The sequence below is a fragment of the Lygodium microphyllum genome, chromosome 3 (genome assembly GCF_053477565.2).
Source record: "Lygodium microphyllum isolate KBCC chromosome 3, Lygodium_microphyllum_v1.1.10, whole genome shotgun sequence".
In the NCBI taxonomy this organism is placed as follows: Eukaryota; Viridiplantae; Streptophyta; class Polypodiopsida; order Schizaeales; family Lygodiaceae; genus Lygodium; species Lygodium microphyllum.
The window spans coordinates 16,348,499-16,374,455 of record NC_141137.1 but is presented as its reverse complement, the minus strand read 5'-3'; the positions used below and the strand labels follow the sequence as shown (position 1 = coordinate 16,374,455).

At 45.0% G+C, this 25,957-nt stretch overlaps 1 protein-coding gene across 9 annotated transcripts in view; it reads right to left on the bottom strand.

Annotated features, from left to right (window-relative positions):
- The window catches only part of LOC148038088 (putative RNA-dependent RNA polymerase 5), a 177,557-nt gene that overhangs the window by 52,201 nt on the left and 99,399 nt on the right, over positions 1–25,957 (bottom strand). For all 9 annotated transcript variants that reach the window (XM_087668744.1, XM_087668803.1, XM_087668795.1 and 6 more), the window contains 3 exons: positions 18,530–18,755; positions 18,140–18,368; positions 14,512–14,657 (listed from right to left, as the gene is read on the bottom strand). In XM_087668744.1, coding sequence (XP_087524870.1) covers positions 14,512–14,657; positions 18,140–18,368; positions 18,530–18,755 — 601 coding nt within the window. The remainder of the gene's footprint in view (positions 1–14,511; positions 14,658–18,139; positions 18,369–18,529; positions 18,756–25,957) is intronic.

Here is a 25,957-nt window from a genome sequence, read left to right as displayed (position 1 = left end):
AAAGAACTCATTGGTGAGACCATCCCAGCCACGACTTTTATCCTTGGGCAAGTGTTACAAAACATCCATAACCTCCGCCTCACAAATATCTGCCTCCAGAGTAGATTGCATGTCCTGCGGAACCTCATTGCGGACCAGATCATAAAAGACTGAACGAGCATGAGCAATTTGTCCTGAAGGAGGAGAAGTGGAACCAAGAAGGTCGAGGAAATAATTCCTACACATATTCACAATAGTCTGCGGATCAAGGACCATTTGCCCGTCTGCATCCTGGAGTCTAGTCATATTCTCGCGAGTAGGAGACGCATGGAGAGCTCGAAAGAACTTATGAGTCTGACAAGCACTATCTTGCAAAGTCTCCGTCAGATGTTGCAATTTGACCGGTTGATAAGATTTTAACTGAAACTCTTTACTAAGATCAGCCAGACGCATTGCCAGTGACTGCAGAAATACATCATCTGGAGTGTCCGCCAGCAAAGAATGAACCAAAGCCACAAGGTCCTCTGCTGCTTGTCGACGCCGCCGAGAAAGAGAGGCATGACGAATCCCATACTACCGAGCAACCCGCTGCACATTAGAGAGCAACAATCATTGCCACGGTAATCCAAACCCGAGACCTATTGTTTCCCTTTGTCCAAAACTTTAGGTGGCTGGGTGGCATCCTGCAACGGAGCATCACATACCATGTCTTCCATACGCAACGCAACATGCTTAGCATCTGAAGTCTGGTGCTTCTCTGGGCATTTAGCCATGAAATGCCCCAATTTTCCACACGAAAAGCAATGTCTTGCAAAGTTGCCCCATTTCAAACGAAAATGTAAAGGATGCATGCCAGAGCAATTGATACGTAACCACACAGGCCTTTTCCTAGCAGTGTCCCATAATATGCACAGACGGTTGCGATTCATGGCCCTTAGGCTTGGGGGGACCAGAACAGTGCCCACAGCGGCCATGGCGTCCTTTAACAGTGGCCAATAACCAGCCAGAGAGTTTTCCACTTCAACCCACACAGGACATTCACGTTGCAGCAGGCGCTGAAAATCTGCCATTGGGCGCCATGGCACAACATGGACCAGACGGCGATCAACGAACAATGGCAGTTTAGACAGGAGAGCAGCACGGTGCGTCTAAGATTTCAACAGCACCTCAAAAACCCCCGGGGCCCAATAGAAATCTCTTCAACACATTGCCCTTGTAGCACACTGTGCAGCCACTGACGAATACGAGAAAGCAGTGGGATCCAACCAGTGAAGAAGAGTATCACAGCACGTTCATAAAACACTGAAAAGGAGCGCAAGACATGTTTCGGGCCCACAGTGGCTTCGAGAACATCTTCAATTGCAAAGTTAGAAAAGACTTCCTCATTATGTTGAACGTAATCGCCAAGTAGAGTGTTGGCAAATTCCAACAAATGTTCCCAATGAACATCCTGAGAGTCCACAGAATCCGAAGCAACCTGAGCATAGGAACGATCCTGATGATCCATTGTGTGAGCCAAGGTATGCTTGGTACGTTTGACTGCAGGCTGGAGGTCAGAAGCAGGGGGCAGCTCCTCTGTGCACGAAACCATATCCTCAGGTTCCTCCGTATCAGAATCCGGACCAAGAGCTGCCACCGTTCGGTCTATAAAATCCAGATCCATGCCCGCCATCTTCTATTAGTACGCTTGCCGGTCAGAGGCCGATTGAAGAGCTCACGGGAGGCAGATACACGTAGGCCTCTCTCTCTCTCTCTCTCTCTCTCTCTCTCTCTCTCTCTCTCTCTCTCTCTCTCTCTCTCTCTCTCTCTCTCTCTCTCTCTCTCTCTCTCTCTCTCTCTCTCTCTCTCTCTCTCTCTCTCTCTCTCTCTCTCTCTCTCTCCAGGAGCAGATTAGTTCTCTGATCTGTTTCTGCAAACGGAAGGCGTTCAGTCTTCAGGCGTCGACGGGGCCGCAATGCGCTGCACGGTGACGCAGGGGAAACGATCACAGGCGGCTCAGCCGGGCAATTGTCAGGCGAGCACGTTCACGCTCGCACAGGCGAATACGGGGGGCACAGGCGGGCAAGCTCGAGGCGTCAACGGTACGCTCTGTCAGGACGCGCAAGTCCATACGACAACAGGGGCAAGATGTCTGGCGACGTAGCAACGGGCACGTGGACGACGGAACGCATAGGCGACAGGCGGCAAGGCGACGGGGCGCGCAGTCCTGCAGACGACATGGCGACGGGACACCCAGGCAAGCAGACGACGACGACGTGGGCGACGGGACGTACACGCGGCACGCGGCAGGCGCCGGATGACCCCGCTCCGGTCCGGCGAAGAGCTCCCGTAGCGCGCAACTCTCTCTCTCTCTCTCTCTCTCTCTCTCTCTCTCTCTCTCTCTCTCTCTCTCTCTCTCTCTCTCTCTCTCTCTCTCTCTCTCTCTCTCTCTCTCTCTCTCTCTCTCTCTCTCCCTCCCTCCCTCCCTCCCTCGCTCTCTCTCTCTCTCTCTCTCTGTTTCGTAAAAGGTAATTGTATTAATTACGAGAAAAAATACAAGATTACTGGATTACAAGATACATGATGACACAAAGTCATCATGTGAAGAGGATTTCTCTTTCTCTCTCTCTCTCTCTTTTTTCTGATTACAAGATACACGAGGGCCCTAGGCCAACGTGTGGGGAAGCCGTGTAGTAATGCACTAAAAAGGTTACACCAATCATGGCAACGACCCAGAGGCAATTGCCATATGCCACGGATGCAAATCCTCCCGAGGGAGCAAGTCGGAGTGTCGGATGATATCTAGCTGCCAATGCAAGAGCCCTTTAAGCCTGGCAATATGTCGGGGTACATTAGAGGCCGAATCAAAGAGAAAAGCATTGCGCGTGGTCCAAATGTGCCAGCATCCCCAATATCTGAAAAAGTGAAATAAGATCTTCTCATGCAACTGTGGCGGTGCGGGATACTTCGGGCGCACAAAAACCCAGTCGAAAGGAGTTAGCGAGGACCCCACCACCGCGCGCCACATGTGCGATAAGAGTGACCAGATATTCTTGGCGAGCGGGCAAGAGAGAAAACGATGTCTGGCCGATTCCGCCGGTGTGGTATAGAAGAAACAATTGCCATTCGAGATGCGACGCTTGGCAAGGGCCGAGGCCAGAGGAAGACCACCAATCATCACCCGCCAAAGAAAAACCTTCCATTTGAAAGGTGTCTTATTTAGCCAGCCCTCCATCAACGTTTTCTGCCACCATGACAGCGATTTCCGCAGTCCCCAAACAGTATTAGCTTTCTCTCCCAGCCATTGGTGATCTTGAACAAGAAGATGATACACCTGATTAGTAGAGGCCTTTTCCAGACTCAGACGGCCTGCAAGATCCCAGTCCTGCCAAGGGCGATCCACAGTCAAGGCAGGAAAGGGTTGCCGACCCTGAAGCTCCGACGAAAGCTGCTCCCATAAATCACGATATCCACGCGGGATCTTGAATAGTCGCCGAGCAGTCCGAAACGATACGAGGACATTGCGAGTGGCAAGGGTAGCATCCGCAACCGACGTCACACCTAAACAGGCCATGCGATTAAATCTTGGTCTGAGTTGATGTTTATCTTCCCATGAAAGGAGTCTGGATACTGCCAACAATTCCAGCTGAAAGGAGTTAGTCTGCAAGCGGTCCCCTACTGGGTGCCAACGGGCCTTTTGGAGCACCACTTTCCAAGAGCCGACCAAGTGCAGTAACAAAGAGGAAGAGGGACTGGAAACACGAGAGTCAGCATTAAGGACATGCCACCAGGAGGCCCGAAGCCGTGTGTTGCCATGGCGGAGCCCGCTGTCCTCAAGAAAATAACGGGCTATGATGGTCCATGGGTGATGATCCACACACATGGCACGAAAAAGGGACCAACGGAGAGCTAACATATGAGTGTGTGCATCCAAAATAGCTCCTCCACCCATGCGCTTAGGGGTACATGCGTGTGACCATGAAATCCAGGAAATGCCGGCCTGCAGTGAATCCTTATTCCACAGCATGAAACGGATGGGATGAGTGAGGGCCTTCAAAGTAGTAGGCGTCCATGGCAACAAAGGCAGGAAATACGTTAGCATTGGAAGCATGATTGTCTGGGCCACTTTGAGGCGGACATGGAAAGGCCACGCTTGCGACTTCCAATACATAAACTTCGCCGCCAGTTTTTGTGAAATCCACTCCAGCAGGTCTTTTGGCCGTACATCCACCCCCAATGGGTATCCAAGATGCCTGACAATGGAGCCACGGGAAACCACCTGGCCTTGCCAGCCTAAGGACTGTAAATCAGGCTCCGTACAACTGAGAATGGCTGACTTAAGGGCATTGATGCGAAGCCCAGAGGCCTGACCAAAGAGTGTCCAAACATCTAATGCCCTTAGAATGTCATCAGCCAAGGATTGGCTAACGAAGTGCTGACCCAACGGAAGAGACAGCCCGGCCAGCTGAGCAGAGGCTGCCATGGAGAATAACATTGAAAGGACCGGGTGAGTCGCCAGGGCAAAGAAGAGAGGGCTCAAAGGACAACCCTGTCTGACCGAGCGTGCAAGGACAAATGGCTCTGTAACTCCACCATTAAGCATAACTCTGGAGGAAGCCTCAGCACTAATGGAGTAGATCAATCGGGACATTCGAGTACCAAAGCCCATAGCCGACATGAGATCTGCAATGAAAGACCAGTCCACATAATCAAACGCCTTTTCCAAGTCCAATTGGATCAATACCACTTCCTGACCGGAGTGCCGCGCATAGTCAATAGCCATTTGCACATTTAAGATATTATGCAGAATGTTGCGGCCCTTAATGAAACCATATTGGAGAGGATGCACAATAGCTGGAAGGTGCTTGTGAAGCCGATTCGCCAGCACTTTGCAGTAGATTTTATACATGGAGCCCATCAAAGAGATTGGTCTCCAGTGTTGCAACTTTGACGGCGAAGGGACCTTTGGAATTAGTTTGATAAGGCCTTCTTTCCATGAGGAGGGCATGACCCCCGTTTCCCACACCTGCTGAAACATGGCCACCAATGGCTTCACCAACTGCGTGGCCGAGGTCTGAAAGAATTCATTAGTGAGACCATCCCAGCCAGGACTTTTATCATTCGGCAGATGCAACAAAACGTCCATAACCTCTTCCTCGCAAATATCCGTCTCCAAAGCGGCTTGCATATCAACTGGAACCTGCTGGCGGACCAGATGATAGAAGACCGAGCGGGCATGCGTAACCTGGCTAGAAGGCGAGGAAGAGGAACCAAGAAGTTCCATAAAATAGTTTCTGCACATAGTGACAATGGTCTGCGGATCCGTGACCATGCGACCTTCCGCATCCTGGAGTCTGGTCATATTTTCGCGAGCCGGAGACGCATGCAAGGCGCGAAAGAACTTATGAGACTGGCAGGCGCAATCTTGCAATGTGTCCGTCAAGTTGTGCAGCTTGGCCTGTTGATAAGATTTCAACTGAAACACTTGAATAAGATGGGCCAATCGCCTCTCCAGAGACAGCAGAAAATCATCATCAGGGGAATCCAGGAGCAAGGAACGGACCAAAGCCAGTAAGTCTTCTGCTGTATGTCGACGTCGACGGCAAAGCGAGGCATGATGGATCCCATACTGGCGAGCAACCCGCTGCACATTAGAGAGCAGCCGTGCAAATGAAGGCAAGCCCTCAGAGGCGAAGTCCAATAAGAACCTCTCAATCAGCTGCTGCATATGGCCTTGGAAAATTGAATGCTTAAAATAAGAGGAGTTGAAACGTAAAGGGAGCCTATCCAGGAATTGCACAAAAGGTGCAATAGAGTGTGCCCGCATCTCAAGCTGGAGGGGGAAATGGTCCAACAACGCATATTACCGCAAGACCTTCATTTCCAGCATCTCGGGAAGAAAATCATCCCCCTGCATGATATACATTCTGTCCAGTCGCGACCAGGTAGTTGCATATTGTGCGGAATGAAAAGTAAATCCTGAAAAAGAAGGGTGAAGCCACGACCAAAGATCTTGCTTGAGTACGTGCAAAGCAAAGGAACTCCACACCCGGCTTTCCGGCGTATCCATTACCGAATGCCCTGAAGTGGATTGAGAAGAGTCAACACACATATTGAAATCTCCCATCAAAAACCCCCTTCGGCCGAGTGACATGGAGCCCTGCAAAGTGGACCAAAGATCCCGTCGGGATGCGGGATCATTCGGAGCATAGAGGCCCAACAGCCATAAAATCTCTCCTTCAAATAAGACTTCGATCACCAAAAAGCGGCCCTGCACATCATTTTTAACAAGGACAGGCTGATATTTCTCATGGACAATCATCAGCACGCCCGAATAGTGCGTAGCATGGGTCCCTGCATAAAACAGACGGAATCCATAACAATCCATCACTTTTCCTGCTTCACCGTGACTTTTGTGCTCAACTGCACACAATACATCCCACTGATTCTCATGCAAGACGGTCCACATGGCATGTTGCTTATGGCGAGAGCAAATGCCTCGCATATTCCACGTGGCTATCTTCATGTATCCTCAAAGAAGAAAGTCAGGAACGAGGCGCCTGCTGCCTCAATTTCACCTTTTCCGCGAGAGCATCCAGGACACCCTCATCCAGAAAATCAGCCAATACTGCAAAAGAATTCTGGCAACCTGCTTTGGAGGTAGAAGGGAAATCCACTGCCTTGGGAGAGGGGCGGGGATAACGCCAATCCCAGGGTGTAATAACATTTCCTTTGGCATCGAATGCCAGCTTGGCAGGTGGGCCTTTGGGGCCATCGGTATAGGCTCTCCTTGGAGACTGATTACGGGGGGCAGACGGGGCCGTAGGACGCGCAGCCTGCTGTGAAGTGGCCATTTCTTTCCGGCGCGTATACGTGCGCACGGAATCCTGGGGCGCGGTAGGCCCAGGATCTGCCAGGCTTGCATCCAACTTTTTCCATTTTTTGGGACATGCCTCAATCCAGTCAGTGCGACGGGAATCCACACTCAGGACCTGTTGTTTGCCTTTATCCATGACATGAGGAGACTGAAGGGCTTCTTGGGGCGTGGCATCAAGCACCATGTCGTCCTTGGGCAGCACAACGTGCGCATCCTCCGAAGACGATTGCTTTTCAGGGCATTCGGCCATGAAATGCCCCAATTTACCACATGAAAAGCAGTGGCCCGCAAAGTTGCCCCATTTTAAGCGAAAATACAAAGGATGCATGCCCGAACAATTGAGGCGAAGCCACGCGGGCCTTTTCCTGGCCGTGTCCCATAGCATGCATAAACGGTTGCGGTTCATCGCCCTGAGGCTTGGGGGAACCAGCACTGTTCCCACAACTGCCATCGCATCCTTCAACATGGGCCAATAGACCGCCGGACAATTTTCCACCTCCACCCACACCGGGCATTCGCGTTGAAGCAGACGCTGGAAGTCGGCCATGGGGCGCCATGGCACAACATGGACTAGGCGGCGATCAAAGAATAGCGGCAACTTGGACAGGAGCTCAGCGCGATGCGTTTCCGATTTCAGCAGGACCTCATAAAAGCCGCGAGGTCCAAGGAAAATCTCCTCAACAGACTCCCCTTGCAATAGATGGTGCAACCACTGGCGAATATGCGAAAGCACTGGGATCCTGCCAGTGAAGAAAAGTATAACTGCACGATCATAAAACACCGAGAAGGATCGCAAGACTGATTTGGGGTCCACCGTGGCGTCCAGCACATCATCCGTTCCCGCAACAGAAAAAGATTCGGTATTATGCTGGACATAATCGCCGAGCAGAGTATTGGCAAAGTCCAGCAAATGCTCCCAGTCAATTTCCTGCGAATCCACAGGATCAGAGACCACCTGCGCATAGGAGCGTTCCGAAGGACTCATTGGCTCATCAGGCGTATGCTTGGAGCGTTTGCCGGCAGGCGGCATTTCAGAACTCGGCGGCAACTCCTCCGTGCATGGCACCATATCTTCCGGCTCCTCTGCATCAGAATCAAGGCCAAGGGCTGCCACCGTCCGGTCAAGAAAATCCATATCCAGGCCAGCCATACTGCTGTCTTTTCTCTGAAGAAGTCGTCAGGCGGCAGTCGTCAGATGGGTCTCCAGGCGGCGCGCAGGTCTAGGCGATCCTCTCTCTCTCGCTCTCGGCTGCCTTAGCTCGTATTTCAGGAGAAGTGGCGCCGCCTGACCAATCAACCAGTTGTACAGCAGGCGAGCAGAGGCGAGGGGACTGCCTGACGGGCTCAGTCGCGACCAGAGCCAGGCGCCAACAGCGCGCAGGAGACGGACGAGAAAGCAAGGTGCAGGTCGCGACGGCGCAAGTCCAGGCCTCGACCTGTTGCGCAGCAGGCGCGCAGAGGCGACGGGACTGCCTGGTGGGATCAGTCGCGACCAAAGCCACGCGCCAACAACGCGCAGCAGACGGGCAACGAAACGGGGTGCAGGTCACGATGGGGCAGATCCAGGCGACCTGGCGTGCAACAGAAGACGGCGGTGTGGTCAACGGCAGGATTCGACGGCGTGCAACAGACGACGGCAACATGGTCAACGGCAGGATTCGGCGGCAGGCCCGGTTAGGTCACGAGGGTGCCAGGGTCCGACCTCTCTCTCTCTCTCTCTCTCTCTCTCTCTCTCTCTCTCTCTCTCTCTCTCTCTCTCTCTCTCTCTCTCTCTCTCTCTCTCTCTCTCTCTCTCTCTCTCTCTCTCTCTCTCTCTCTCTCTCTCTCTCTCTCTCTCTCTCTCTCTCTCTCTCTCTCTCTCTCTCTCTCTCTCTCTCTCTCTCTCTCTCTCTCTCTCTCTCTCTCTCTCTCTCTCTCTCTCTCTCTCTCTCTCTCTCTCTCTCTCTCTCTCTCTCTCTCTCTCTCTCTCGTAAAAGGTAATTATATTAATTACGGAAAAAAAAAGTACACATGATTACAAGATACACGAGGGCTCTAAGCGAACGTGTGTAAAATCCCAGTTCGAAGCCACGAAAAAGTTACACAGGTCATGGCAAAGACCCAAAGGAAATTGCCATATGCCAGGAAAGTAAGTCCTCCCGAGGGAGCAAGTCCGAGTGCCGAATAAGATCTATCTGCCAATGCAAGAGACCTTTAAGCCTGGCAATGTGTCTCGGTACATTAGAGGCCGAATCAAAAAGAAAGGCATTCCGAGTGGTCCAATTGTGCCAGCATCCCCAGTATCTGAAAAAGTGAAATAAGATCTTCATATGCAACTGTGGCAGTGTGGGGTATTTTCGGCGCCCAATTGAAAGGGGTTAGTGAGGACCCCACAACCGCGCGCCAAACGTGTGACAAGAGCGACTAGATATTCTTAGCAAGCGAGCAAAAAATGAATCGATGCCGGGCCGATTCCATAGAGGTGGTGCAGAAGAAACAATTGCCGTTCGAGATTCGACGCCTGGAAAGGGCCGAGGCAAGAGGAAGACCAACAATCATCACCCGCCAAAGAAAGACCGTACATTTGAAAGGCGTCTTATTCAACCAGCCCTCCATCACAGTTGCCTTCCACCATGACTGAGATTTCCGCAATCCCCATACAATATTAGCTTTAACACACAGCCATTGATGATCTTTAATCAGAAGATGATACACCTGATTAGCAGAGGCCTTTTCCAGACTCAACCGACTGGCAAGGTCCCAGTCCTGCCAAGGACGATCCACAGCAAGGGCAGGAAAGGGTTGCCTGCTCTGAAGCACTAACAAATGTTGTTCCCATAAATCACGGTATCCACGCGGGATTCTGAAAAGTCTCCTGGCAGTACGAAACGATGCGAAGACATTACGACTGGCAAGGGTGGCATCCGCAACTGAAGTCACACCCAAACGGGCCATGCAGTTAAATTTTGGTCTGAGTTCATGTTTGTCTTCCCATGAAAGTAATCTCGAGACTGCCAACAATTCCAGTTGAAAGAAGTTAGTATGCAAGCAGTCCTCCATTGGATGCCAACGCGCCTTTTGGAGCACCACTTTCCAAGAGCCGACCAAATGTAGTAACAAAGAGGAGGACAGACTGGAAAACCGATAGTCTGCATTAAGGACATGCCACTAGAAGCTCCGAATTTGTGTATTACCATGCCGAAGCCCGCTGTCCTCAAGAAAATAACGGGCTATAATGGGCCACGGGTGATGATCCACACACATAGCGCGAAACAGAGACCAACGAAGTGCCAACATATGAGTTTCGCATCAAAAATAGCTCCACTACCCAGGCGTTTGGGGGTACATGTATGTGACCACGAAATCCAAGAAATACCTGCGTGCAATGAATCCTTCTTCCATAACATGAAATGAATGGGGCGAGTGAGAGCCTTCAAAGTATAGGAGTCCACGGCAGCAATGGCAAGAAATAGGTGAGCATTGGCAGCATAATTGTCTGAGTCACTTTGAGACGGACATGGAAGGGCCATGCTTGTGACTTCCAACACATAAACTTGGCTGCCAGTTTCTGTGAAATCCACTCTAGTAATTGCTTTGGGCGAACATCCACACCCAGCGGGTATCCAAGATGCCTGACAATGGAGCCACGGGGAACAACCTGACCCTGCGAGCCCAATGACTGCAAATCAAACTCTGTGCAACTGAGAATGGCTGATTTGAAGGCATTGATGCGAAGACCAGAAGCATGACCAAAGAGCGTCCGAACATCTAGTGCCTTGCGAATGTTGTCCTTGTCCGCACGCAAAATCATAAAGCTATCATCAGCCAAAGATTGGCTAATGAAGTGCTATCCCAAAGGAAGAGACAATCTGGCCAGCTGAGTAGAAGCTGCCATTGAAGATAACATTCAAGGAACTGGGTGGGTCACCAGGGCAAAGAAGAGCAGACTCAAAGGGCAACCCTGTCTCACCGAGCGTGCAAGGACAAATGGCTCTGTAACCCCACCATTGAGCATAACGCACGAAGAAGCCGCAGCACTAATGGTGTAGATCAATCGGGACATCCGAGTACCAAAACCCATAGCAGACATAAGTTCTACAATGAAAGATCAGTCTAAATAATCAAAAGCCTTTTCCAGATCCAATTGAATCAATACCACTTCCTGACTAGAGTGCCTTGCATAGTCAATAGCCATTTGCACATTTAAGATATTATGCAGAATGTTGCGGCCCTTAATGAAACCGTATTGAAGAGGATGCACAATAGCTAGAAGGTGCTTGTGGAGCCGATTCGCCAGCACTTTGGAAAAGATTTTATACATCAAACCCATCAAAGAAATTGGTCTCCAATATTGCGACATTGACGGCGAAGGAACCTTTGGAAGCTGTTTGATAAGGCCGTCTTTCCATGAGGAAGGCATGATCCCTGTTTCCCAAACCTGTTGAAACATAGCCGCCAATAACTTCACCAGTTGGGTAGCCGAGCTCTCAAAGAATTCATTGGTGAGACCGTCCCAACGAGGGCTTTTATCCTTAGGCAGATGTAACAAAACATCCATAACCTCCTCCTCACAAATATCTGCCTCTAAAGTACCTTGCATATCAAGGGAAACCTAATGGCGGACCAGATCATAGAAGACTGAGCGTGCATGCGTAACCTGGTCAGAAGGCGACGGAGAAGAACCAAGAAGATCCAGAAAACAATTCCTGCACATATTGACAATGGTCGGCGGATCAGTGACCATGCGACCTTCGGAATCCTAGAGTCTAGTCATATTTTCTCGAGCAGGAGAAACATGCAAGGCACGAAAGAACTTATGAGTCTGACAAGCACTATCGTGCAAATTGTGAATCAAATTGTGCAATTTGGCCTGCTCATACGATTTCAACTGAAATTCTTTAATAAGATCCGCCAAACGCATCGCCAGTGAGAGCAGAAATTCATCATCACGAGTGTCGCGAATATAGGAAAGCACTGGGATCCTACCAGTGAAAAGAGTATAACAGCACATTCATAAAACACTGAGAATGAGCGCAAAACATTTTTAGGATTCACAGTGGCTTTCAAAACATCTTCAGTTTCAGAGTCAGAAAACGCTTCATGATTATGTTGAGCATAATCACCAAGCAGACTGTTGGCAAACTCCAACAAATGCTCCCAGTCAACATCCTGAGAATCCACAGAATCAGAAGCAACCTCAGCCTAAGAACATTCCTGATGATCCATTGTATCTTCCAAGTATGCTTGATGCGTTTGCTCGCAGGCTGGAAGTCAAGACCAGGTGGCATCGCCTCTGTGCAAGGAACCATATCCTCTAGTTCCTCTGTTTCAGAATCCGGACCAAGGGCTGCCACCATTTGGTCAATAAAGGCCATGTCCAGACCAGCCATGTTGTATCACCACTTTAACAAGAGATCTGAACTCTCTCTCTCTCTCTCTCTCTCTCTCTCTCTCTCTCTCTCTCTCTCTCTCTCTCTCTCTATGTGTGCGTATTTACAAATAGGTACAGATCAATAGTCTGCTGTCATCCTATGTCACAGGTGCCTTCAGTCTGCAGTCACGTTCACAATGACAGACCTGCTGCCACAGTCTGTCTGTACCCGCAGAATTCCAGTACTGCCTCGCTGAAGATCTCTCTCTCTCTCTCTCTCTCTCTCTCTCTCTCTCTCTCTCTCTATCTAAACAGAGTCAGCACAGCTGCTGTCACGCAGAGATGAAAACGAAACCCTAGAACAGTTCTGCAGCTGATTTCGAAACCCTAAAAACAGGTATGTACAGGAATTCAAAACCCTAAAACAGCAGCACAGATGAAAACGAAACCCTCAAACAGTTCTGCAGCTGATTTCAGAACCCTAAAAACAGGTCTGTACATGAATTCGAAACCCTACAAACAGTCTCTCGCTTCCTCTTCAAGCATCTTTCTCTTTTTTTTTCGTAATTCAAGCATCTCTCTCTTTTTTTTCGTAAATCAAGCATCTCTCTCTTTCCATACATCTCATTCCAATATACCATGTAAACTTACACATAAATTTTATATCTTCTTATCTGATGAGATATGATGATACCAGTTGTATTGGTTATGGTCTCATAGGCCACTCTGGCCTTTTAGAGACGTTAATAGATCTTTCTTTCTTTCATTCTCTCTCTCTGTCTCTCTCTTTCTCTCAAAATATCACTATTTTGTTTTGTACATCACCTTAGCTTCTTTTCACAGTACATCACTAAGCATATTTTAGAATGTCACACTTTGATATCTAGTGATGACCAACATTGTGCATGGTTTTGCCTCATGGGCCAATTTTGGCCTTAGAAGATGTAAATATTTATTTCTCTCACAAGGAGTAACCTAAGACAAAGCCACCAAGAGATGTAGAGCACATCGGCCATGGTTTACTTGTCCAAGCCCCCACTTAAGACACCATGAGAGGATACAAATGATACTGGCACATCATTGAGCAGGTCTACCTCGACACTTCAGCTTATCCTTCTTGGATGGGACCATGAGAGAGATCTTCCGATTTTCAGTATTGGATCCCTACTCCTTTTTTAGAAGTTTCAGTTATATGTTATTTCCTACATCGAATACAAAGGTAAACAAATCACAAAATCCTAGCATGCATATGAACCAAGAGTCACCTAAGAAACAAAATACTAAGGTGGACATCCCCTTTACATAAAGTGGCCATGCTGTAATTTTGTGTATGGGAATGTGTACAACACATATTCTCCTCTTGTTCTGAAACCATTGTTTATTATGAAATACATGTATATTGAGAGAATACTCAATGCAAAGCCTTTCCCAAAGTTAACCAAAAAGAGTGGTAAAAGGCATCCATTTGACAGATGTAAATCACACGAAATAGAACCAATCACATAAAAGTTGTTGCAGCAAACATCAGAAACAAAAGTAGGTGTGAATTACAAAATAGCGAAGAATGCATGATTCCTTTGAGCCCAAGTGATCCACAAACCTCAAAACTGATTCCAATTTTATGAAAGACTCTGTTAAAATTCGAACCATTAATATGCCAAAAGGTCAAAAGAATTTCCAAATTCCTTGTGCCAGGAATCTAGCATGCAATTGTGGAGATAATGGAAAATTGAGGTAACATTTGAGCACCTCAAACGTTGAAGAAAGGTAATGCAGCAATTAGCCAAATTTTGATCCACAGGTACCACTCTATCATACATCTCCAAAGGAATAGCCTTTGTTTCAAACTTCAAAGGAAAATTAGTGGTTAAAGTTTAAGAAGCTTTATTTTCCACTATTTTAGAGATTTATCTAAATCCTAGAGTATGTAAGTTTAAGAAGCTTTATTTTCCACTATTTTAGAGATTTATCTAAATCCTAGAGTATGTTGCCATGCCTACTATCCAAGGTGAGGATACAATAAACCATCATTTTTACAAAAAACACACACAAATATGTATGTGCATGTGTGCATGCATCTACTCATGCATGCAGCCATACTAACACCTAAATGCATGCATGCATGCAGACAGCATCAACAATGCATAATATGTTGCATGCAGCTATACTAAATGCATACATGCATGAATGCATGCGGCCATCTAAATGCATGCATGTATGCTTACGCCTCTGCCTTCAACTCTGCCTTTGCCTCTTTGACAACCTCTATATTAACTTCTAAAAAGGGCTCCAGAACACAAGAAGGACAAAGACTACATCATCATACCTTGGTCTAAATCTTGCTTTGAGGTAGGCTTCAAAGTGTAATCTGTGAAATACTTCATCATTCCCAGAGCTCTCACTTTCTTGACTGGCATTCTTTTTTGTACCAGGATTTTGCCAAACTTCAGAAGGCCTAAAATGTTCCACCACCTGGAAGGAAATTATTTTAATTTCAGTATCTTCTGCAGAATCGGATGCATGATTTGATATATCAAGAGATTTTCACTGAAGTCCTGTTGGATCATGGAGTCTTTATACACTAGGAGCAAATGAATCTATAAACAACATGCACCATAGAATAGATTAGCAAATAACTTTCTACATATTTGGAATGAGGCTTCCAATCTTTTGATGATTTATTGTTTCACTCTAGAATGAAAGTGCCTTCCCGGAGGTTTTTGTAACAGGCATAACGCAGAACTCAACTACAGCATCAGCTGAACAATAGCTCTCAAAAACAGAAAATCCTTTTAATAACCCTTTTCACCCACCCAGAAAACCCCCCGGCCCCCCCGCAGGAGAAAAAAGAATGCCTCTCATAGCAAATGTCCCTTTTGATGAATGTGCAATGCTTGTAGCTGAAGAAATATTAAACCTACTTAGGCTGCATAGGATGTATCATGTATAGCAATTTTATACCAAACAGCTTTGTCATGTATTAGTAACAGCTTCATATTAAGCTTTATATTTTAGGGTCACAACTGATAGTAAAGAAGAAGTGTGTCTTTATTATGATACTGGTATAAAAGAAGCTCATTTCAATGCTGTTATTAGCCTCCCCATAGAATGTCTTTGTATACTTCTCCAAGGCCAGCCCTTCTAAGCCTATGGACTTAGTTGGACCTAGAAAACACACCACATAACTAAAAGGGGTAGTTTAGCTCAGGGTTTCATTATTAAACACATGGATTCAGCCTTATCCATTGTTCTTTGGTTCTTGTTATAGACAAAATCCACAGGCTCTTCCAGAAACACTAAACACTAAAAACATGTTTACATCATTTTGACTCTAGAGTTTACAGATTAAGATGCCACATGAAAATGATAGAATTTAGCTTTTCTTTCCTTGTAGACTGTAAAAGGCAGATAGAGATTTCAGAGCTCTATTATTGAGTGTTAATCATACGTAAATGATTTGAGCTTAAAAAGCAGAAGAATGGTAATCTTCGAATCTGGATGTGTAAGCTTCAGAGAAACGCGACTGTGCATGATCAAAATGGTTGTATAGACAATAATGTATGAGAAGGTGCAGCCAACAGGCCTGCAAGGGTTAATATCAAGTTCCCATAGATCAAGACACAAGCTACGGGCAAAATTCGACATGAGAAGTAAATTGAAGAACACTCTAGATAATTTGGCACTACAATGACCACAACAATAATCATACACATGTATTAGTCTGTTGAGTGAAATGGGCAAAGTTGTGGTGAACACATGCTACTGAGGGTACTTTGGGCAAACCTTGGCCAACACATTGAATAGCCCTTGGGAGTGACTTTTGGTGTTATAGGTTCAGAATTGAATCAATTAATGTCTTCAACTAAGGTTTGTGGAATTTAAAATTGAGGCCAAGCACTAGACAAAGTTTGGGGAGGGCTAAGTATTTACCAATTTATTGATTTATAAATAGTGGGAAATTCAATTTTGGAGAATGGTTTGCATGGGCAAGTTTGCCACTTGGCATTCAGCCGTCAACAGAGCCATTCAAGCCTGGAAAGGGGCTAGAGAGGGCAGCTCTAAGGGCAGAGAGAGCAACACAAGGTCAATTAGTAGCGGGCGACTTAATCTACACACTCATCTTGTGCTGAAAACAGCAGCAAAATCCGAATTTGTTCCAAGCTACAACAGCCATTCAGCACTGATTTGCAGCAGGCAACTGCTGCTGGAGGCTCATTTGACGTAAGCAGCTGCTGTTTGGGCACTTTTGGGGCAAGAAGATCCTCACCTTTTGGAAATCCACTACTCTTGCCCCTTCCACAAGTCAAGATTGGTCCTTCTTCCCGAATTTGAGAAGACATATGACAGAGTGGCCTGCAAGTTCTTGGAAGATACCATGTTGAGGATGGGTTTCCTGCATTAGTGGGTCACAGCAATCATGTCTCTCTATTCTTCAGCCTAGAGTCCCCCTCCTTGACAATGGGGGAGAGGAGATAGCTTCAAAATTCAAAGATCAGTCAGACGGGTATGTCCACTCACGTGCTCCATCAATTAACAACAACCACAATTGATAGGAAGTTGAGACAAACAATTCTCTTTAACCATCACCTGAGATCAGAGTCAATTCACACCCTTGCGTAGTGGACCCATGTTCTTGGGTGATATTCTCCATGCAAGTTAACTTCATAGTATAAGAGTGGCTTGCTTTTCCTCACTTTCCATGTGAAAAACAATGTGGAAAGGGGAGGTAGAGTGTCAAGCACACTTTTGTTAAAACATTTAATCCATCCTCTTTTGTTGAATAAAAAGTGGAAAGAAGAGACTTCAAAGCCTTCACACCTAAACTGGTGAGGAAAGCACATTTCAATTCGTCCCATGTACCAAAAGTCCATGCTACATCTCTCATACCATTGAATGTTGCACCCTTGAAAGTGACAGGAAATATCACCAATCAATGCTCTAGGGTTCAAGCATTGTTGGCCATGTGTGCTACCATGAATTCTGCTCTACAAAAATCAAGGCCTTCGTTGGCAAGTGCATACGAGGATTTCCATCAACAGAGACACAGAGGCACTGCATGTGCATACAAGGTGATGTGGACGAGGGCCATCAAGATGGTCTTTTCATGGCACAACTGAGGGTCAAGACTGGTTGCAACCAGACTGCAGTAGCTCAGGTCACCAACAGAGGCACAGCATGTGCATATGAGGATTTCCATCAACAGATGCACAGAGGCACTGCATGTGGATATGTCATACGAGCATTTTCATGGGAGCCACTCATATTCCTCGTCATTGACCAGTACCTAAGCAGCATTCCCACACAAGATTACTCACAAGTACCATCAGCTAAGAAGGATTCTCACAAATGGAAGTCAGTTGCAAATATTCTTGCTTGGCTCATTTTGACTGCAGTGTAGCCATGTCATTGGTCTTCATGAGGCATCTACTGCAGACACTCTCTATCAGATCTGGACAAAGACTTTTCATATACTGCAACTCAGCATATTAGGAAGAGGATAAATGCTTTTATGAGAACATCGGACACTCGCACCTTCTTCCACTTAGACTGATATATCATCTGGTATGGCAGCCCGCTAGACTGGTTCTTCTCACAACCAATCTATTATAATGATGTAATTGACAATCCCGTACAGATCCTTCTTTCCACTGAATATTTTACCTCAAAGATTTGTTCCAAGGTGCTTTTAGTACAATTTCCTTTGCACTCCAGTCAGGACACCGCTCTTTACATCTCATAGAAAATGAAAACCTGAAAGATTCCATACTACGCCTCCTATGGAGAAAACCCACGACAATGCTACTGATTATGAGATGACGACAGACATGAGTCCAGCAGGAACAAACATGTCTGACTTGATCACAAAACCACATAAGCTAATAATCAAATCAGCACATGTTAGGAAACAGTATTATGGTTTTCTGTTTTGCTGACAAAGAAAAACTGACGATTACCTGTGGGTTTAGGCAAACCCAATACTGGTCACCATCAAGGTCACTGTTTGCAATTTCATCAACAACTGAACGTGGGCCTTGAGTAGAGAAAAAGATAACAAACTTCCCATTCCCAATGATCTCCTCAAACTCCTTATACCACGTTGCTTCAAAAACCTTTGCATCACCCGCATGTAAACCTGGAGGTTTATATACTATAACTTTTGGTCTATAAACTGGACCCTGCTCCCTATAACATATTTATACAATCACAATTATTCAATGCTGGCAGTCTTTCAGGAATAACAAAACTCATTTGTATTAACAAAACAAACCTTAACATAACCATCATCCTGGTGGTGAAAATCAACCTGTTTGTAAATAAGTAGCTCTTGCTCAGTAGTCACTTACAAGACAACAGTCACCTGATTCCGTTTCAATTTTCCAGTTGGATCTGCACAACCCATGAGGTTGAAACAGTATGGAATTGAGATGCGTGCTTTGCTTAGATCTTGAAGTGTGGACTTGGTTGCATCCCAAAGAGTCTTCTGAAGATAGGGATCATGCAACGGTATGTCTGCAGCAAGCATCCTTATTGCTGTATCATTGAGATCATCCTGCTCCGAATTCTTCAAAGCTGCCAAAGTTCGTCTTTGCATCAATTAATAGCACCAACACTATTCATAGCAAGTGACTACTTTCAGTACACTCAAGATTTCTACACAAACCTCTCACTACTTTGAACTTTCATTCTCTTGAGACATGGGTGCTTTGTCATGATATCTACAGGTGATTCCAACAAAACAATAAAGCAGGACTAAGGTAAGGAAACATGCACCAGAAAACAATGCACAAATTGACGTTAATCCAGGAAATGCTGATGCCAACATGCAAGTAGCAGTTACTCAACTACAACTGAATTTCTCAATTCAGTAGACCACTAAAAATTTCTAGATCTGAAACCAACCTTCATAGCCTTTCACTTAAATATATGGATACAACCTATGAGATAGTCCAAGTTAAATACCATGACCCTTTTTTAGAAAGAGGAATAATATTTGGCTGTTCTATGGTAATCGATGGGAAAAGCTATGAATCAAATCTGATTTACCTTTGTTGCTTGCTTTCAAAGTTTGAAGCTTGTACTTACCTTATCCATTAGTTTACTTATTCAAGAGTCTTTGGGATGCAACGAAGTTTGAGGTGTAATATAGTTTACTTTGGGATGCACAGGACGTCTAGTGGTCTAAACAGTAGGTTCTATCTATTCATTGCATGCATAGCATAACAACCACAAATGCAATATAGGATCATGGAATGGGGACTGATAAGTTTCAGAATGACCATTCCCTGTAACTAGCTTCACTATTTAGGACACTGGAGTGACAACCATATCTTGTCACTATGATGGATAGTAATTTCCTTCTCTTTCAAGTTTCTCATAAACTCTGGTCATCACATACATTCAATAGGTCGTTGACACAAAAGCAAACTCTTAGAGAGATTCAGAATGCACATTTTATGTAAGGTTACAAAAGTCAACATGCTAGCTTCTACTTTAAGCAAAGAGAGTCTACAAAACCCACACAAATCACTTGCTAAGCTTCAAACAATTTCCTTTTGTGCTATATTACTGGCCTTGAGTAGGCCTAACATAAACAAATACTTGAGGTCTCTAAACAATATGTTTTAATGATGCGTTCATGATTCAACACACAGTATCTCCTCTTCTTCTCTCTCTCACCTCGTAGCATTGTCTCATAGGCCCATATCACCATGTAAACCCCAACTTTCCAGCTCAATAACATGACCTCTTACAGCAGATTCATCAAATATCTTTCATATAATCATCATGCCTATTCAAAGAGATCATTAAAGGTCACTCAACAAGACCTCTTATTGATTTCATGATCAGCATTTCTCTTCAAACATTTAATCAAAAAGACAGCTTGCCTCTCCCCTTGGACTCATTCCCACTTCCCATGTCCATCTACCTTTTCCCATCCAGCCAAACCTGCCTCCTACATCCGCTTCCCTATAATACCAATGCCCCAGTGGAGCACAAAGCTAAGCTTCTCCATGACACTGTGACAAATCTACAGTCAGTTCTAGTAACACTGTCCCGTTTGAAGGTTATCCCCTTCCTCTAGAGATGGGCATCCTAATTACTCAAATTGTGACACTACAACCTTCCGCTCATCACTCCCCTTGTTCCCCAAAACAGCCACTCCAACACATCAGTCTAGGGAGGAGCAAGCGAGGACCATTTCAAGTGAGAATGACCAGGTGTTACAGTGGCTTCGCGCAACAAAGTTGGGCTCGTCCCTAAGCAACCGACACATCTAATTGGCATCCATTGGAGAGCTCCCCAAGCTGAATACCAACTCACCATTATACTTCATGCAACCCACAAACAGCACCAATAGATACACAAGCATAAGTAGTTTATTCTAGCTTGGCATCCATTGGAGAGCTCCCCAAGCTGAATAGCAACTCACCATTATACTTCATGCAACCCACAAACAGCACCAATAGATACACAAGCATAAGTAGTTTATTCTAGCTACAAACAATTCTATTGCACCATTCAGGCCATATTGCAAAATGGCTCGTGGAGACTCAAATTGCAGCTCAATGGGCAAGCCCTATCTAATGCAATATGTGTGTGCGCGGGTGGCAAAGAACTCTAAACACAAAAAGCACAAAGCCAATCATATTACAAAGCACACACTGACTAACGCACAACACAATTAGGGTTAGGGTAACTTAGAGACAATGAACACAATGAATAATGAAAATACAATGCTCACGCAGCAAACACACTATGCAGTGAATACTAAACCTCGAACTCTCATATCTCTGGAATCAAGGTAGAGATTATGAGTTGTAGAGTGTGTTGTACTCCAAATGGTTCTCGAATCGCAGCAAAGGCAACCTCAGTATGTTTAGCACCAGCATTTCATTGCTTCCCAATGTGGCTTGCCAAGGTTAGACATGAATCTACTAATAACTCTCACTGCATGAGCAATGTTAGGGTAAGTTGCAACCATGGCATACATCAAAGATCCACAAGTTGATGCATAAGGTATACCCTTCATGGCACTAGCAGCTACATCATCCTTAGGGCAATCAGCTTTGCTAAGTTTTGTATCTGGCAATAAAGACACACCAAGAGGCTTAGCATCACCCATATTAAACTTGTCAAGGACTTTGATGATGTACTTGTCCTATGAGAGAAACAACAAACATTGCCCTCTATCTCTTTTAATGCACATGCCCAAAATGTATTCAACTACCTCCAAATCTTTCATGGAGAAGGCTGAACTAAGCTGCCTTTTAAGAGCATTCAAAGAACTCTTATGCTGTCCTGCAATCAGCATGTCATCCACATATAAAACCAACACAATAAGGCTTCCATCATCAGCATTTTTAGAGTATAAGCCATGATCTGCATGACTGCGTTTGAATCCATGGCAAAGCATAAAGGTATAAAAAATTTTGTACCATTGTCTAGGGGGCTTCTTTCAACCTATATAAGCTATGTTTCAGCTTACAAACCAAATACTCTTTTCTTGGAATAACAAATCCTTCTGGTTGCTTCATGTACAACTCTTCATCCAAGTCACCCTGAAGAAAAGCAATCTTCACATCCATCTCATCCAACTCTAAACCCAAGAATGCAGTGAGAGCAAACAAAACACGGAGTGTAGTCATCTTTACCATTGGTGAAAAGACCTCTTGGAAGTCTATGCCTTCCTTCTCTGTATAGCCCTTAGCAACCAACCGTGCCTTGTACTTGGGCTTCCCATCAATACGTTTCACTTCGTAAACCCATTTATTAGCAATAGCTTTCCTATCCTTGGGTTGTGTTATTTGCATATAGAGACTTCATCTCTTCCTACATAGCAAGCTCCCACTTTCTCTTATTTTCACATAACTATGCCTCTATAAATGTTAGAGGATCACCCTCATCAATCAACAAAATGCAATCCAAAGATGGCTGAAGCCTCTATGGCTGCCTTCTAACACGTGTAGACCTTCTTACCCAATGATCTGTATTATCAGGCAGTGGGCCTACATCATGAGGAATGTGCACACCATCACCAGGTGGCTGATTTTCAGCATTTTCTTGCTGCTGTAATCTGTTTTCAGCATGCTCTTATTGCTGTCCTATTTCATCCTGTGCATCTATTTGTTGTCCATGATCTTCTCACTGTAGCACAATAGGTTGCTGCTCATTTTCAGCATCAAAAGGGACAGAACTTTCAGCTAATGGCTGCTGAATGGCTGGCTGTTCATGCTGGAATTTGACCTTCTTTTTGTCAAGATCACCATGTGTAGCATTTTTCAGCAACTTTGCCTCATTAAATACTACGTCTCGGCTGCGTACTATCTTCCTACCCCCCTGAGGAAGCCAAACTCTATGACCCATCTCTCCCTCATCTCCATATCCCATGAAGATGAGGGAGAAATTTCTCAGCTGTCATCAGCTGCAATTTATGACCGCAAAAATGAGCTGAATATTCAGCTGATTTCAGCCCAAATTTTCAGCAAATAATAGCAAGATTCAATCCAAGTATATGTATAGCAGTAGAACGAATGACTTTCAGCAGTATGATTGTGATTTCAGCATACATTAAATGCATACATCACTGCCAGGTAACTCTCACTTCAGCAATATCACCAAACAAACATCTGCAACAATCCCAAATCTGCAAATGATCACTAAGACTACTGCAACATGAATAATCAGCAGTACATCAACTTAGTAGCAGCTGCCCAACATGTGTATTGCATACATATGTGCTCGTATCAACTTCTAATACACAAAACACCAAGAAATCTCTGCAATTTTTCCGAAATCGCACAAGTGGGAGATAAAAAATGCTCAAATCACTCTGCTTATGGCAACAAGATTGCTTCAGCAATATTCCCAAAGTGCATTTCTCGCATCAACTTTCCCAAAATCCACAGATTTCAACAAAAGCCCCAAATTTTCACTATCAAATCTGCCCCAATTGCATTAATACATGTTCCCAAGAGCATAAAACATGCAAATTTAGCAAAATTTCACAAAAATTTGCAAAAGCCCCAAAATTTCTTGGGTGCACGAACGTCAGTCAATCTAACTCAGCTGAACAAAATTTCATCAATACAACAAAAGCCCCAAATTTTATGGGTCCAATGTTTTCACTGAAATTGGGGAAGTCCCCAATTTAAAAGCGCACAATGTCTGCAATTTCTGATACCGATGTCTCAATTAGGCTTGAACAGTACTAAATCTGAAAAGCCCCAAATTTTTGGGCATAAATCTGAGCACTATGCTTGCGCGCGAGAATCCCCATCAGAGCAAGAGGATAACTAAGAATAAAGGAATTTCTAATTTTTTTTTTAAATTTTTTTTTTCTCGGGGAGGGGGGGGGGGAGAGGGGGGGTTTTCCTTGACCCGCCGTAATGACTTATCACACACCCATTCGCCGGCCCATCACGCAGGTCGTCATGACTCCCTGCAGCCGTCACTTAGACGTTGGTTCCCCCCACTGGACCCATCCCATTGCAACCATCGCCTATCGCGCAGCAGTTGCCAATCGTGTGTTAGTCGCCCGTTGCAGATTGTGATGGTACACAAAGAATGAAAGAATGTATTTATATGTTAGGGTACAATAAGGATGTGTTCACACCCGTATGACTATATACACGGAGACGAAGGGACATTACACCCAACATTGAGGAGAGAGAAGATCAGGGCGATAGCTCCATACTGTTGGTGACAGTATCAAACGCTGACATCAACATCAAACGCAACACTCAAGTAGTAGGCAACAGCTCCAAGGTACCATGGGAAGGCTGCACACAAGTGTCGAAGGCTAGAATCAAACACCATATAGTAGTAGATGGTAGCAGAAAATCTGACAGCGATGTCCTCTGCAAACGCAGTGTAGGCAGCAAAGATACGCCTGCTGAAACCTGCAAAAGCGAGATTAAGGGACAAAGGCGGGCTGCATGGCTATTTATAGAAAGTTTTAGGCACCCAAATTAAAGTTTTGCATGTGGGACACAGTAACTCTTGATATTAAAGTAAGAGGTTTTATTCATTAATTCAGTGTGTTTTTTGGCTCTTTAAGTAAGGCTAATGCATTGTTAGCTCCAAATCCCCTCTCAAGCCCAAAATGAAGCCATGAGAAATAACCCTTGATATGGATTTTTCTTTTACTCCAAGGCGTCCTACTCCAAAGCAACCAAGGCATCAAGTAAAGGGCCCACGTTGACTGCCCAATGACCTACCAAGACTACGAAGCGGATGGTTATCTTACTAAGGGAGGCCAAGTCATCCCCCTTGCGAGGCCAAGGCATCACACCAAGGGTGTGCATCAGCTGCCCAAGGGCCTACGTAGTCTTGCAAAGACGGATGAAATCAACTCTAGACTTCGTGTTTTTCTTGTTTTTATTTTTTCTAGGACTTTTGGCGTAATTTGGTCAAAAGATTTAGCATCAAGTGATGGTTTTAAATCAGTTTTCGTCCCATTGAGTCACTATTTCCCGAAGTACAGGAAAGTAGGGATGGTTAGCCCCACAACCTTCAAAAAACAAACAAAACAATCCCACACGCTACTAGGATAAGTGCCTAGAGATTTCTAGATATGTGTATGTGTGTCAATCATATTGGAGAGAAATGCAAGATTAATAAGCAAGCAAGATGAGCAAATCTAGCATGTAAGCATTGGAAGCGCACGGAGAAAAGGAGGGCTTTGCAAACTGCCATGTGCAATGCCACGATTATGGTAGATCCAAAGTCGACTACTCCAAGGATGACCAAAAAGCGATAAATACACACAGATGTAAGTATACATGAACAAAATGCCGATACCTAGGAAATGCAAAAAACAATGCAAGTTTTCATTCTCATGTGAAATGCGATACAACGATGCCACTTAGACAATGGACTCGCAAGAAAATTGTTCACTTGACGAATTGTCCTTTTACAATCATGTCATCCTGACAATACGGATGAAGTAACAAATGTCCATGATATACAATACAAAATAAATAAATATCTGACAGTAAAAAATTGTAAATATCATCATTGTCACTATCAAGAGAAGAAAATTGTCCCCTCTTAAACTAGAAGAAGAAGTAAAAGAAAAGTACCCAATCCGATCCACCTGTAAAAGACAATGTTGAACCGGAAAGTTGACCACCTTATTCAAAATATCTATAAAGTTGTCACTAGATGACACAAACTCTAGGCGAATGCTATCTAACTCAACTTGCTCTCTAGTAAAATGATAGTGAACTGTCGTGTGCCATGTTCGAGGTGTGATGATAGCATGGGAAATGCAAAGGACGACACAAGTTTTCATGCTCATGCAAAAGGCGATACAACATTGCCACTTGGACAATGGACTCGCAAGAGAATTGTTCACTTGCTACAATGTTCTTTTACAATCATGTCATCCTAAGAATGCGGATGAAGTAACAAATATCCATGATATACAATACAAAATAAATAAATATTTGAAAGTAAAAAACTGTAAGTATCATAATTGTCACTATCAAGGGAAGAAAATCGCCTCCTCTCAAACTGGAAGAAGAAGTAAAAAAGAAGTATCCAATCCGATCCACGGTAGAAGACAATGTAAAACTAATCAGTTGACCATCTTATTCAAAATATTTACAAAGTTATCACTAGATGACACAAACTCTAGGCAAATGGTATCTAACTCAACCTACTTTCTAGTAAAATGATAGTGAACCGCTGTTCGAGGGGTGATGATAGTATTGCACGCACGAGCAATGACACTCTCATTGTCACAATAGACAACGGTAGATAACTAGTAA